At 44.2% G+C, this 15129-nt stretch overlaps 1 protein-coding gene across 3 annotated transcripts in view; it reads right to left on the reverse strand.

Annotated features, from left to right (window-relative positions):
- Window positions 1-15129, reverse strand: part of DZIP1L (DAZ interacting zinc finger protein 1 like) — a 56248-nt gene that overhangs the window by 17210 nt on the left and 23909 nt on the right. For all 3 annotated transcript variants that reach the window (XM_030938883.1, XM_030938876.1, XM_030938888.1), the window contains 6 exons: window positions 12509-12670; window positions 8460-8588; window positions 7060-7122; window positions 5681-5821; window positions 3298-3328; window positions 2146-2199 (listed from right to left, as the gene is read on the reverse strand). In XM_030938883.1, the coding sequence (XP_030794743.1) occupies window positions 2146-2199; window positions 3298-3328; window positions 5681-5821; window positions 7060-7122; window positions 8460-8588; window positions 12509-12670 (580 nt within the window). The remainder of the gene's footprint in view (window positions 1-2145; window positions 2200-3297; window positions 3329-5680; window positions 5822-7059; window positions 7123-8459; window positions 8589-12508; window positions 12671-15129) is intronic.

Below are 15129 nucleotides of genomic sequence, written 5' to 3' on the forward strand. Positions count from 1 at the left end.
TGGCTGCCTGTTGGAATCACCCCAGGCTGATTCCATCAGAATTTCTCAAGGTGGACCCAACACTTGATATTTATATTTTAAATTCTCTAGATATTCTAATAAACAGCAAAGCCTGAGAAACAATGATTCTAGGACAATGGTCCTTAACTGTGAGCCAAAGCATCAGCATTACCTGTAACTTGTGAGATGCAGATTCTCAGCTCCTACTCCAAACCTACTGAATCAAAAATTCTACAGCTGGAACCCAGAAATCTGGGTTATAACAATCCCTCCCCTACCACCCACTCACCCCCGACCCTGCGTGGTTCTGCTCAATCAAGTTTGCACCAGGACATGAGCCTCAACCTTGTCTTCACATTGGAATCAACTGGGGAGCTTTAAATGCTACTGATGCCTGGAGCCCAACCACTCCATGTTCTGCTTTAGGTAATGTGGGGGTGTAGCGTGGTCCTCTAGACAGTTCAAGCTTCCTGGGTGATTCTTAATGTTTAGCCAGTTGTAGACAGCCACTGGTCTCACGGTGGTTCTCAAACTTGAGCAAGAATCAGAATGCCCTGGAGAATGTGTGAAAACAGACTGCTGGGTCCTGCCCCCAGAGTTTCTGCTTCAGTTTGTCTGGGATGGGGTCTGAGAATTACAGCTCTGCATTTCTAACAAATTCCCAAGTGATGCTGTTGCCTGCTGGTCTGGGATGGGAAGAGGTAGACAAACAGTCTGATAAGCAAGTAAAACCTCCACTGTAACAGCAGGAGCACAGCCATGGGATCCCCTGACTCATCGATCTCAGCCTCCTCCTCTCTACAACCCTGCATCCACTGTTTGAAGATGTGATTCCTCCTACCTGAGGACCTTGTGTCACTCAACAGGTACTTTCCTCAAAAGTGATATGCAATTCTAATTTTTACAACTATATCCCAAGGTTAAATGCACAGGGAGGGTAGGGGGAGGCAGTAGAGGACTAACTGGTTAAATAAATTTTAGTTCGTCCATCTAAGGGAAGACTGCAAAGCCCTGAAAAAGTAATGAAGCAGTTCTCTTTAAAGGGATATGAAACCATTTCCCAAGTAAGTTGTTAACAATACAACTGACTGCAAAACAATGTGTACAGTGCATTCCCATCTGGGAAAAGGGAGAAGAACGGGTACACACATGTGCTTATATTTGCACATAATTCCATGTAGCATGAAATGATACATGAGAAACCATTAACAGTGAAACTTCTGGAGAGGAAACTGGATAGCTAGGCAGAAGGGAGGCCTGCTTCTCACTGCATAACCTTTTATACCATCCCTTTTTTTTCCCCCCCCAAAGATTACCATCTCGGAAATAAAGAGAAACATTACATTAAAAAATAAAATACCCCATGCCCATGATGAGCTCTTTGATGGCACAATTAACACTTGTCTGGGTGTGTCTGTTGGGGAACTTTGAAATTATCATATTGCTGCCTTACTCAAACGAATGGGCCCTGGTCAGTAGCTTTTCCAGTCAGCACTCACTCACCTGTCCTGAGAGCTTCCTCTCCCTGACTATCCTAAGAGCTCCTTGCAGTCTGGGAGCATCTCTCTTTTTCTCACTTTTCTTTTGCATCCCTTGGCTACATCTGGTTGAGAGGTCTGCGAATCAGAGTCAGTCACCGAATAGGGTGAATAAAAACAGCAGGTACCCAGTGCTCTGAAAAGGGAGCCGAGGTGGATTCCTACGCATTAGTTAGGCCCTGTGGGACCTGTCTGCAGCACACTCACAATGTAGAACAAAACAGCAAATGCCGTTTTAAGACAACTCAGTGAGTTCTCTTCCACTGCTCTGCATAGTCACAGGTGAGAGTCAGTGAGGCAGGCTGTGAATCAGAAGTCCCTCCAAAACCTCACTCAGCTACCTTCTAGCTTTGTGACTCTGGACAAGCTAACGACCCTCTCTGGGCCCGGGCTTCCCCATCACTAAACCAGCAGATTGTAAGTTAGTGCCTGCGTGTCACATACCTGGCACACAGAAGGTGTTAAGAAATATTATTTCATGTCCTTAGTTCCCTCCACTCCAGCTTTGGATGTCCAGATACAGTTAAGTAGAGAGAAACTAAACAAGAAGGAGGGCAACAAATCTGTTTCTGCACTGGACACCCAGGAAAGAAAGTAAGGGTCCCACCTTCCTCTGGAGAGTCCTCCTTTGCGTCCGCAGCCTTTGGCACCTCGTGGGTCCCTGAAGAGAGGAGGAACAGTTAGCGGCGCCGGTGCCCTGGACCCCATCCCAGACTAGGAGAAAAGTACAGCTGAGTATGAGCCAGAAAGAGAAAACCCTCCAGTCAGTTCATCTTGACTGTAGAAAGGCGGGATGAAGCAGACACTGGGGGCAGAAAAATCAGAGTCCACACACTAGCTCTGCCCCTCGCTATCTGTGAAAGAGGCAAGTCCTCGAACCCCTCTAAACCTCGGTTTCCCTATCTAGAAAATGAGGATAATAATATTGACACCACATTCAATAGTGAGCCAATGTAATGAGATGATGAATCTGAAGTGGCTGGGGAAGGGTGTGGCACATGGCTGTTATTAATGGCTCTGTTCTGGCTCCATCCTTAAAGAAGTTCGGGGCCACAGGGGTCGGGCCTCTCTGAACTGGCTGCATGGCTGGGAAAGAGATGGGAGGAAGGCAAGGGATAGGAGGAAATGTGAGTTTGCAATAAAAGGCAGAAGTGTAGCTAAAGCCATAGGACAGGGAAGCTGGGGGTGGAGGATGAAGGGCCAAGCTTCACAAGGGGCTCTCCAAGGTCCTCTAAACAGGAGCAGTCCCCTGTGGATTTCCATCTACCTTTAGATGCCAGCACCTGCACCCCATTACACACAGACACACGCATCCCCACACCAGAGCACCCAAGAGGAGGAGACTGTATATGCCAAACAGGACACATTCACATAGGGTTGGGGTCAACTTGCTGAACATTGGGAACAAGGTAAAGGTTGCTGGCAACGCTGAATCCTAATTTTCCTCATTCGCTGCAGGCATGGTGAATTAGAAAAGCCTTCTCATGAACCCCCACTCTACTCATAACCACCCTCCTCCCCACTGCCTCCATCCCTCTACAGACAGGAGCAAACCAGGCGAGAAGTCCTGCCAGCTGCATGGAAAGCCTTTAGCACAAACGCAGCTGCAGGCTGTGCGTCCCAGAAGCCTGACACTACATGTCCACAGGCGGCTGTCACCCATCCACCACCCGTGAATTGATTGGGGGAGAGGGAAAAGGAGGGACAAAAGCCAGAGACAACAGTCAAGACTGCTACACACTGCCCTGTGTAGACTTACCTTCCACCTTCCTGAGGGACAAGGACTGGATCTGCAAAGAGGTGGAATAGAGCGGGTTACAACCAGCAGAGAACGTTGTGAGAACTCTGCTTCGAGCAGTGTGTCTGCCTAGCACAGTGAGGAAGGGATGGTTACTGATTCCATGCCTCCCATTAGCAACTGGAAGGAGCGCAGATGCACCACCCCAGTCCCCTGACACATCTCTGGGGTCTGTGTGTGAAAGGGGATGGCAGCATGCTCCATTTCCAAGGTGGGGGGGTGGGCAAGAATGTCCCCTCTTCAAAGAAGAATTAAGGCTCGAGGGCAGGAACCCCATAGAAACAGAGTGGGACAGGCACACAGTTGTTCCTATTGATATAATTCATGGGAAACAGCCAGGGCAAGGGAGACGCTCCCTCCCACAGTGTGGGCATCTGAGCAGAGCACTCCCTGGGAGGAAGGAGTCAGACATGATCCTGGACAGGAGGCCAGATGTAGACATCCACTGAACTGTCTGCTCAGCCCCCCTGCTCCAAGAAGTTCCTCTTCCTTCCTCCTTCATGGCTGCAGGCAGGACAGCCACAGGTGAACAATAAGACTTCATACCACAGCCGGACCCAACGTCCAGGTTTGGGCAGAGAGCTCTGGACTGGTAATGAATGAAATCAAGAGCTGCTGGCAGCCAACTGTTTGTGGTTTTCTTGGTTTGTATATTTGTTTTACCACATGAAACAGATAAGAAGCAGATGCTGATCTTCAGGGTAAAAGGAAAAAATAAAGCAGTTACAGAGAAAGTAAGAGAGACACACAGAAGAGGAAAACTGATGACCACATTCATGTCTCTGGTTTCAGTTTACTCCCAGACTCAGCTGCTCCCTGCCGTAAGCTCTGTGAGATGCTCTATCTACCCTTATGACAAACTCCCTTTTCTGCTTAAGCTTGGGTTGCTTTTTATCACCTGCGGTGGCACATACTGACTTATGACTCGTCCAGTGTCCATTCCCCACTGCTGTCTCCTTTGCCTACCTCTGCTCCAAACTGCAAAACTAGCTATTTACTTTCCCAGCCTGCTTTGCAGCTGTAGTTTCCCATGTGACACAGCTTTAACCAATAATATAGATAAGCACAAGTCTTGGGAAGGGACCATGTCATCAACTTCTTCTGCCAAATATGGTTGTATGGTTGGGGCTACAGTAGTCTGCTTGCAACTATGAAAGTGAAGCAGGAAACAAAAGTCATCACACTGAAGATGGTAAAAAGAAAAAAACAGTCTGGATTCACAATGGCGTACTTCTGCTGCTAACCAAGCCCAGCAACTGTCACCTCTCTTGCTGTGACAATAAAAATAAGCTCCTATTAGCCTATTCTGTTATCTTTAGCCAACAGGCTCCTAACTGAATCATTTGCAAACAAGAGTTCTGAGTAACATACGGGACATTACAGCCAGCAGGGAACACTGTGGAAACTCTGCCATGGTTTCCTCCTTAGGACACCTCCAGACTAGAGTTCAGTGCAGAGCTGAGTGTTTTGGGGGAGAAACTGAAAAGTAGCAAGAGAGTGGGGTAGTTATGTCACCTGGGTGAAATGTGGCTGGGTGTGTGGGAAAGCACAAACAGCAAGGGGTGCAGGAACAAGAGGCCAGGACTAGGCAGTAACAGTGGGTGCTCAGCCCAGGGAAGTTGTGTGGAGCCTGGTCCATGAGGTGGGTGGCAGCAGAGGAAGATACAGATTTTCCACAGACCTGGGGCTCAGGCGGGAGCGCTCAGCCTGGACTGGGCAGAGAATTGTCAGCAATAGGTAAAGAGTCACAGGAGCCAGCTTTAGGAGAAAGGTGCTAAGTGAGTGCCTTTTCATCACACTGCCTTCTCTCTCACCTCATCAGAGACTGTTCCTTTATGAAAAAGGTACTGGTTAAGGAATTCTGCCTGAGAACACTGTGTAAAAAACACAAGCTTTGCATTCTTCCTGCCTGGACAGGGTTAAATCTCATCACTTACAGAGTGTCCCATGAGGACTTGAGCGAGGCACTTTCCTTCTCCAGTGTATTTCACCATCCGTCAAATGAAGATGGGGAGAAGGGGATGCCTACCTTGAAGGACAGTAGTGAGGCTTAAATGAGGTAATAAACAAAGTATCAGTGAGGTGCTGAGCATTTTATATGGTCTCTGCTGTTAGAGTGGCTCCATCTGCCAGCAGCCCCTAAGGAGACGGCACATCTTCAGCCTGGAAGGAGGCAACTACAGCCTTATGATTTTGTGCCCTTCATGCCAGAGGACTTTTCTCTCTCCTTAAGGAGCCTGAGTGGTAAGACTAGCACTGATAAGCCCAGAAGAATCCAAGGAGATCCTCACAGGAAAGAGGCCCAGGGACACCAAGTCCTGGTTGAAAGGGGGGACAGACCTACCATCTCCTCCTGGGAGGCAATGATCCTAGCTTGCTCCTGCAGCTGGGCACGGAGGGCGCTGATCTGGCGCTGGGACTGGGCAGCTGCCTTCTTCTGATCCTGAGACAGGGAGGCCTGGAGCCTCTGGTTCTCCTCCTGTAGCTGGCAGGCACAAGACGGCTGGTCAGTCAAATGTCTGCAGGGACATCTGAGTGCCCAGTGTCTGCAGGCCCAGAACCTGTAGGCAAGTGCTGGGCAAGCACGGTAAAGGATTTTGAGACCTGGACAGGCTTTCTAACAAGACTACCTTCAAGTCTGGGGACATTTTTGTGCTGTGCCTGAGAAGAAGTAAGAATGGAAGGCATGCGTTTAAGACTAGGAGAAAGAGGGCTGTCTGTCAGGTGTAGCCACCCATTGAGGAACAGTCAGATAAATTAAAACCATTTGAAAATCATCAAATGGATGTTCTTAGGTGAAAACAAGAAGTGAAGAAAACAAGTTAACATGCTACTTCTGATGTAACAGCGGAAATAAAGTGAAAATATTTATTAATATTTGCATAAAGAAACTTTAGAAGAATACAAAAGAAAGCCATAAAAGTCACCTGAGCAGTAGGTATTGGGGACAGGTAGATGGCAACAGGTGGGAGTGAGACTCTACTCAGTGTAACTTAATATATTTCTCCTGTTTTTCGAACAAATGTGAATGTATTTCCCATTTGGAAATGCTTCAGATAAAATAAAACCATCACATGTGATCGTGCTTCCCTACACCGCAGTGAGGAGCGTCTACCATGGATCAGACTGATCTAAGCCTTTTCATCTTCTGAGCTTTCTGCCAGCAGAACCTGGGGCTCTTATGAACCAGCTTCCTCCTCAACTTGCCTCCTGCTCAGGGCATTTTTACAGAAGCTGTTTGCTCTGCCCTGAGGCCCACCGCTCCCTGTTCACTGTTCTCAGTATCCAAGTCCTTCCCTTCGGACTGCCGCAGAACTATCACAGAGGCCCACGGCTGCCTGGTTCTCTCCTAGGGTGGGGGAATTTCAAAGAAGAGCCAAAATGTGAAACGACCAGGCGATTCATCTGAGGCTCATGGCACAACCCTCCCTGGAGGGCCTATAGGGGTCACTGCAAAGAAGACCACAGAACAAAGGATATGTTTGATTCAGAGGAGAAGGCCTGGAGGGCCCTGTTCCTGGACAGGGAAGCTGCTGACTGGACAGTTCACCCCTTCTGTGTACTGAGGGGATAGTTGCCAGGAGCAAAATCTGCAGCAAATTATCTGCCAACCAGTTCCAGGTGAGATAGGGGAGATGGTGGGTGAGGGGACGTGAAGAATGCTGAATTCTGAGAGGAGGTCATGGGAAACCAAGCTCCCCGAGATCACCCAACAAAAGCTACCTCTTTCTTCTCAGCCAGGTGCTCTTCATGCAGTTCCTTCATTTTTCTTTTCCACTCCGTTTTCTGAAAAAGATTATCAAATGGACCCTTGCAGGTATTAAAACATGTTATAAAGCTACAGGAAGTTAAAAGTACTGGCTTATGGGCAGGCAGACAGAGTAGTAGAATAGAATAGAAAATCCAGACAAAGATGGAAATAAATGGAAACAGTATAAGGAGAGGGAGATGGATTATTGACTAACGGTGTTGGAACAAATAGCTAGCTACCTGAAAAAAAATAGGAGGTTGGATCCTTATTACACATCTTAAACCAAAATATACTGTAGGTGGGTCAAAGATTTAACACAAAAAATAAGGCCATAAAAGTACTAAAAGAAAACACAGGAATGCTGTCTTTTTAAATCTCAGAATGGGGAAGGCCATAAAGAAAATATGAGTAATTGGATAATTTTGACTACATAAACATTAATGTATTGTTGTATGGCCAAACCATAATAAACAAAATTGAAGGACCAACAGAATACTAGGGAAAATAACCACAAGTAGAACAACAAAGGGCTGAGTTAATTTCCATACATTATACAAACTCATTAATTGATAGGGGAAACATCAATAATAGAAAAGTAGACAAAGAATGTGAGCAGAGTTCTCGGGAAAAGAATGGCCTCTTTATAATGTGAAACCTGTCAAACATCAATCGGCAGAAACACCTTGTTAGATGGTTAGACTTTACATTTTTTCTCAAGATTCTTGGACAGCAGAAAGAGAAGCACAACATGATTTAACACCTGTACCAACTACCCTTCTTTGCCATGGAATTATCAGTGATACAGACCATTTTATAACCAGACCGCAGTAAAATTCATCCAGGGGTGGCCAGAGCCACCTCCTACCAGCCTGTGAGAGCAGACTGCACAAGTCTTCCTGGCTCCATTCAGTGACCTCACATTGATAGCAGGAAATCGGCCATGGTGGGAGTATTTACACCATGGAAACTGGCAAATGCTACAAATTAAAGTTCTTTAGTTCCAGAGAGCTGTTTGCTAAACAACTACCATCACAACACTGGATGCATCCCAAATATCTTCAAACCCAAGAGACTGTCACACTTTCTAAGAGTTGTTTCCAACTAGGTTAGAATTAGAATGGGGCAAAGGTGTCAAATAAGAGACAGAGTTTCATGTATTTTTTAAAAGATCTTAGGCAAATCTGACATTGCACACACACCACCAGCCTCACCTGAGAACCCTATTCTATGCTTTCATGTACTGGCAGAAGGTCTGAAAATACAGAACTTTGATGTCCTTCAACTTCTCTACATTCATAAGTGAGAGAATATATTGGAAGAGAAGATGGCTCTTGGCTTCCTCTGGGAAGAAAGGCATGGAGCATCAGCTCACCTGAATTTCTGTCTTCTCTCTCAGGGCCTGAAGCTCCTGTGCCTGCCGGAGCCACTCATCTGACTCCTCATCTCGCAGTGATCCCAGGTTGGACTCCATCACACTGTGGGACTGCAGTGCCCGCAGTTTCTGAAAAGGCCAGGGCACAGTTTTATTCAGATGAAGATCTCATCTTGATGTTGTCTTTTATACCCAGAACAGTGTCAGAGGGGCACGCCTTACCCAACTCATCCTCCCAACTCATCCTCACTAGATACCCACAAATATTCACACAAATCAGCATTCCCCTGCACAAAGGCTCTCCTGAGGGCTCAGCCCTTGCGTAGAAAAAGCAATTCCATGGAAGAACAAATTAAAGAGTGTAGTTTCCATTTCACTTAAATTCTGCTATACCCAATATCCTGAGCTCTCCTGACTGCTGCCCCATTTCTTCCTCAGTCTGGAATAAGCTGATGAGAATGAGACTCTTAGAGCCTATGGGAAGGTCTCAGGCACCCCAGGCCACTCCTTGAGGACTCCTGCCTCTCTCCCTACAAAACATCCTGGCTGTCTCCAGAAAGGGCTTTGCACAGCTTGGAGTAGAGTCATTAATACCTGGTGATTCCCGGGCTAATAGTATGTGTGACCTGAAGGAAAAGGTACAGAAAATTGGATCAAAGAGAGGATGCCTTTCCACCCACCTATGATTATTTCTTATAATATATGACTGGTTTAGTAACAAAAGCAACGTATTTCCATCTGTATGACTGTATAAAACTCATAAGCCCTATTAAGGCTTTAAGGAAGTAACTGCAAGTGCCTAAGTTTAACTTGGCATCATTCTTGCTAACACTTCTCAACTATTGCTAAGCAATACTGGTTCCAAAGGTTAACAATTTCTAAACTCCTTGAATATTATCAAAGGGTCAAATGCTTGATCAGATGTATGCACAACTCCCGGGTTCTGATGTGTCACTCCTGGTTTCCATATGCTGCTTATGATACACCACAGAGCTGACTTTCTTGGCATTACAAACTTTCATGATATTTTCATTTAGCTAGACACTCCTTTGGCATCTCAGTTTACCCCAGGTCTAATCTAAAGTTCTCTCTTTAGTCAGGTGACATAGCTAAAGTAAGCTCTCAGACTTCTGTATCAAGGAAAAAGTTTTGAGGAAAAAAATATTTTCAAAATATATATAGTTTTCATTGGCCTTCCTCACATCAGGGAGAATCGTTTTTTGCATTTTGAAAATGGATGTCTTATAGTGTTTTATTTAACCATCATTCTAAATGGAATCTTGCTTGTTTTTACCCTTAAAATTTTTTTTAAATAAATTAACAAAATGACTACCCAACTACACTGAGAATTTGGTATCCAGTTTGATTCCTATACTTTAATAAAAGTAAAACAATAAAATATTGAAAGGAGACAGGGGTAAGACACACAAACATACAAACACAATATAAATAATCCTATAGGGGAAAGGTTTTTAAAAAAGAATAAGATGGGCCGAGCACAGTGACTCAAGACTGTAATCCCAGCACATTGGGAGGCTGGGATGGGCAGATTACTTGAGCCCAGGAGGCCAGCCTGGGTAACATGGCGAAACCCCATCTCTACAAAAAATAGGAAAATTAGCTGGGTGTGGTGGCACATGCCTGTAGTCACAGCTACTCAGGAGGCTGAAGGAGGATCACTTGAGCCTGGGAGGTCAAGGCTGCAGTGAGCCATGATTGTGTCACTGCACTTGAGCCTGGGCAACAGGGTGAGAACCTGTCTTAAAGAAAAAAAAAAAAAGATAGGACGTTCCAGTTTAGGAGAATGTGATCCAAGTTAAAAAGGATATCATGGATGATAAGGATTATGTCCTCATTCACCAAAACTCATAATTTTCTGACCAAAAGTAACCCTTTGACCCTTGAAGAGGCAGTTTCTGAACAACAACTTGAAACTCCTATCAATACCTATCTATCAAACGTCTAGTCAGCTAGCACTGTGTCGGGGAAGTGTGGGGGTCAGGAGATGTTTGCATGCGCTTGGGAAGGATGGATGTGGAGCTGTATATTAGGAGCATGAGGTCAATAGTGGAGCAGCATCTTCTCTTCCACAATTATCCCTGGCCCAGCTGGGCAGCATTTTGGATGGAAGGGTTTGTGTCATTTTAGGGAGCCGCCACCCCCACCCCAGTGCACACAGAGTTCTCATTTCAACCCCTCCACTTTCCACCTTCGGCTTTCCATCTCAGACAGGGATGATGGGGCACCCAAGACTCCAGGCGTATGACAATTTCCTTTTGAAAAAAAATTTGCCTAGGTGTTTCTTTAGGTAAAACATGGAATGATTGTGAAAAAAGCTATTAGACGGTTCATTTTCAAAAACAAGATTCTCCTTGATCTAGGAGGACCAATGAGAGATAAATATATTTAAAAAATATTTTTCCTTAAAACTTTTTCCTTGATACAGTTTTAGTCATACAGGTTTATATGGGAAGATATGGTCAAGGGATAACTTTTTTTTTTTTTTTTTGAGATGGAGTCTCACTCTGTCACCCAGGCTGGGGCGCAGTGGTGTGATCTCAGTTCACTGCAACCTTCACCTCCTGGGTTCAAGCTATTCTCCTACCTCAGCCTCCCAAGCAGCTGAGATTACAGGCACCTGCCACCACACCCAGCTAATTTTTGTATTTTTAGTACAGACGGGGTTTCGCCATGTTGGCCATGCTGAACCACCCACCTTGGCCTCCCAAAGTGCTGGGATTACAGGCGTGAGCCACTGCGCCCAGCCCAGGGATAACTTTAATAAGGTTTTCCTGCATAAACTTGATAGTATATCCAGTAGAAGAACAGAACCTTTAGAAATTAAAGAGCTAGGTTCAAATCCCAGCTCCATCTCTTCCTAGCTAAGTGACCTTGGGCAAGTTATATGGCCTCAATTTCTTCACCTATAAAGAAAGAATGATAGCTGGGCACAGTGGCTCAAGCCTGTAATCACAGCACTTTGGGAAGCTGAGGTGGGCGGATCATTTGAGGTCAAAAGTTCCAGACAAGCCTGGTCAACATGGTGAAACCCCGTCTCTTCAAAAAATACAAAAATTAGCCAGGCACGGTGGCACATGCCTGTAATCCCAGATACTCCGGAGGCTGAGGCACGAGAATCGCTTGAACCCGGGAGATGGAGGTTGCGGTGAGCCAACACCACGCCACTGCACTTCAGCCTGGGTGACAAAATGAGAGAGTGAGAGCAAGAAAGGAAGGTCGGTGAAGGGAGGGAGGGAGGGAGGGAGGGAGGGAGGGAGGGAGGGAGGAAGGAAGGAAGGAAGGAAGGAAGGAAGGAAGGAAGGAAGGAAGGAAGGAAGGAAGGAAGGAAGGAGAGAAAGAAAGAAAATAGCTTTAAAAAAAAACTTTTAAAAAAAGTACTAAACTAGTGATGCACCTATTTTGAGAATGTTATGGTTGATTGCTATGAAGATGAAAAGTTAGTGTATATAAAGTATACTGCATGGGGGCTGGAAAATAGTAAATACAGTCAGTAAATGGTAGGTATTATGTCTGACCTCTGAAGACCCCAACACAGTGTCTGGCATGTAACCAGGATTCAGGGAATATTTGTTGGGAGAAAAATGCATTCATTTAAATTTTACCCCATTTCTTGTCCAGTGATGAAAGCCCTTTGCAAAAATAAGAGTAATACCTAGAGATATTACTATATACCAGATATACTACTGATATATCACTATATGCTAGATAATGTTACATACTGTATATGTACTAATTTAACCCTCTCTCAGCAGCCTATCTTACAGTCATAAAACTGAGGCATGAGGACGTTAACTAAGTCATTCAAGGTCTCACAGCCAGTATGTGACACAGCAGTGATTCAACCCCAAGGCCTCTGATATCTGGGCCTCTAATATCAGGCCTCTGATAACTGGCTTCTGATAACTGGCCTCACAGTGTTTTAGTTTCCAATAGCAGATGAAATAAAACTAGTACAAACAAAGATATAAATTTTGAGAATAAGCAGATTTCCAATAAAAGAACTTTGAAAAGCCTTTTATGTTGGGTACCTCTTCTAGTGTAGAGTTCTGGTTGGCAACATTTTTAAATTCATCCCAAAATAATTTTTTTAGTTTGTCTATTTCCCCATAAAGTTTGGTCCACTCTTGTTCTTTCCATTTATCGAATTCTTTCTTAGCTTCTACTTCCCTCTGATGAATGATCTCTGCTTCCTACAAAGAATAGCAAGAATAATATGATGATTAATTCCACAATACAACAAATATTTACTAAAGACCTGCTTAGGCTTCCTTGTCTATGTAAGTCACTATGGAGACCCAAAGAACATTCATCCCACAGTTCCTGTTGTTTGGACTTGGGAGGACCGGTCTAAGCCAGTCTTACCTGAACTGTAAAGTCTCTTGAGTATAGGGACTTGTTTCTTTGTCCCTATGCAGGCATACCTCTGAGATATTACAGGTTCAGTTCCAGACCACCACAATAAAGAGAATATCACAATAAAGCAAGTATTGGAATAAAGCAAGTATCATAATAAAACAAGTGTGTCATATAAATAATTTTGCTCCCCAGTGTATATAAAAGTTGCATTTATGCTAGACTGTAACCTATTAAGTGTTCCATAGGATTATGTATAAAAAAAGTACATAACTTTATTTAAAAATATTGTATTGCTTAAAAACAAAGATAAATAGCTAGGACCTAATTAAACTAAAGAGCTTTTGCATGGCAAAAGGAACAGTAAGCAGGGTAAACAGACAACCCACAGAGTGGAAGAAAATCTTCATAATCTATGTATCTGACAAAGGACTAATATCCAGAATCTATAACGAACTCAAACAAATCAGTAAGAAAAAAACAAACAATCCCATCAAAAAGTGGGCTAAGGATACGAATAGACAATTCTCAAAAGAAGATATACAAATGGCCAACAAGCATATGAAAAAATGCTCAGCATCACTAATGATCAGGGAAATGCAAATCAAAACCACAATGCGATGCCACCTCACTCCTGCAAGAAGGGCCATAATCAAACAATCAAAAAACAGTAGATGTTGGCGTGGATGCGGTGATCAGGGAACACTTCTACGCTGCTGGTGGGAATGTGAACTAGTACAGCCACTATGGAAAACAGTGCGGAGATTCCTTAAAGAATTAAAACTAGGGCTGGAATTAAAAGAATTCCTTAAATTAAAACTAGGCAGTGGCTCACACCTGTAATCCCTGCACTTTGGAAGGCCGAGGCAGGCAGATGGAGACCATCCTGTCTAACACAGTGAAACCCTGTCTCTACTCAAAATTCAAAAAATGAGCCAGGCGTGGTGGTATGCACCTGTAGTTCCAGCTACTCAGGAGGCTGAGGCAGGAGAATCACTTGAACCCAGGAGGTGGAGGTTGCAGTGGGCCGAGGTCGCACTATTGTACTCCAGCCTGGGTGACAGAGCGAGATTCTGTCTCAAATAAATAAATAAATAAATAAATAAATAAAGAATTAAAACTAGATCCAGCAATCCCACTACTGGGTATCTATCCAGAGGAAAAGAAGTCATTATTCAAAAAAGCCAACTGAGATATATATATATATATATATCTCACAGTTATATATATATGAAGGAATACTACTTAGCCATAAAAAAGAATGAATTAACAACATTTGCAGTGACCTGGATCAGATTGGAGACTATTATTTTAAGTGAAGTAACTCAGGAATGGAAAACCAAACATGTATGTTTTCACTGATATGTAGGAGCTAAGCTATGAGGACACAAAGGCATAAGAATGATACAATGGACTTTGGGGACTTGGGAGAAAGAATGGGAGGGGGTCAAGGGGTAAAAGACAACAAATATGGTTTTGCAGTGTATACCGTTCAGTGATGGGTGCACCAAAATCTCACAAGTCACCAAGAAAGAACTTACTTATGTAAACAAATGCTACCCGTACCCCAATAACTTATGGAAAAATAAAAAATAATAATAAAATTTTTTAAAAATACTTTATTGCTAAAAAATGCTAACGATCATCTGATCCTTTAGTAAGTCACAATCTTTTTGCCGGTGCTGGGTCTTGCCTTGAGGTTGATGGCTGCTGACTGATCAGGGTTGGGTGCTGTGGCAATTTCTTAAAATAAGACAACAGGCCAGGCATAGCGGCTCACGCCCGTAACCCCAACACTTTAGGAGGCCAAGGTGGGTGGATCACTTAAAGTCAAGAGTTCAAGACCAACCTGTCCAATATGGCAAAACCCCCGTCTCTACTAAAAATACAAAAAATTAGCCAGGTGTGGCAGCATGTGCCTGGAATCTGTTACTCGCAAGGCTGAGGCAGGAGAATCACTTGAACCTAGGAGGCGGAGGTTGCAGTGAGCCAAGATCATGCCACTGCACTCCAGCCTGGGCGAAAGAGCAAGACTGTCAAAAAAAAAGACACCAGTGAAGTTTGCCACATGGACAGACTCCTCCTTTCATGAAAGATCTCTCTGTAGCATGAGATGCTCTTTGGTAGCATTTGACACACAGTAGAATTTCTTTCAAAATCAGAGTCAATTCTCTTAAACTTTACTGCTGCTTTCTCAACTAAGTTTGTGTAATATTTTAAGTCCTTTCTTATCATTTCAACAATGTTCACAGCATCTTCAGCAGTAGTAGAGTCCATCTCAAGAAATTCCTGGCCG

Source organism: Rhinopithecus roxellana, chromosome 1 (assembly GCF_007565055.1).
Source record: "Rhinopithecus roxellana isolate Shanxi Qingling chromosome 1, ASM756505v1, whole genome shotgun sequence".
NCBI lineage: Eukaryota > Metazoa > Chordata > Mammalia > Primates > Cercopithecidae > Rhinopithecus > Rhinopithecus roxellana.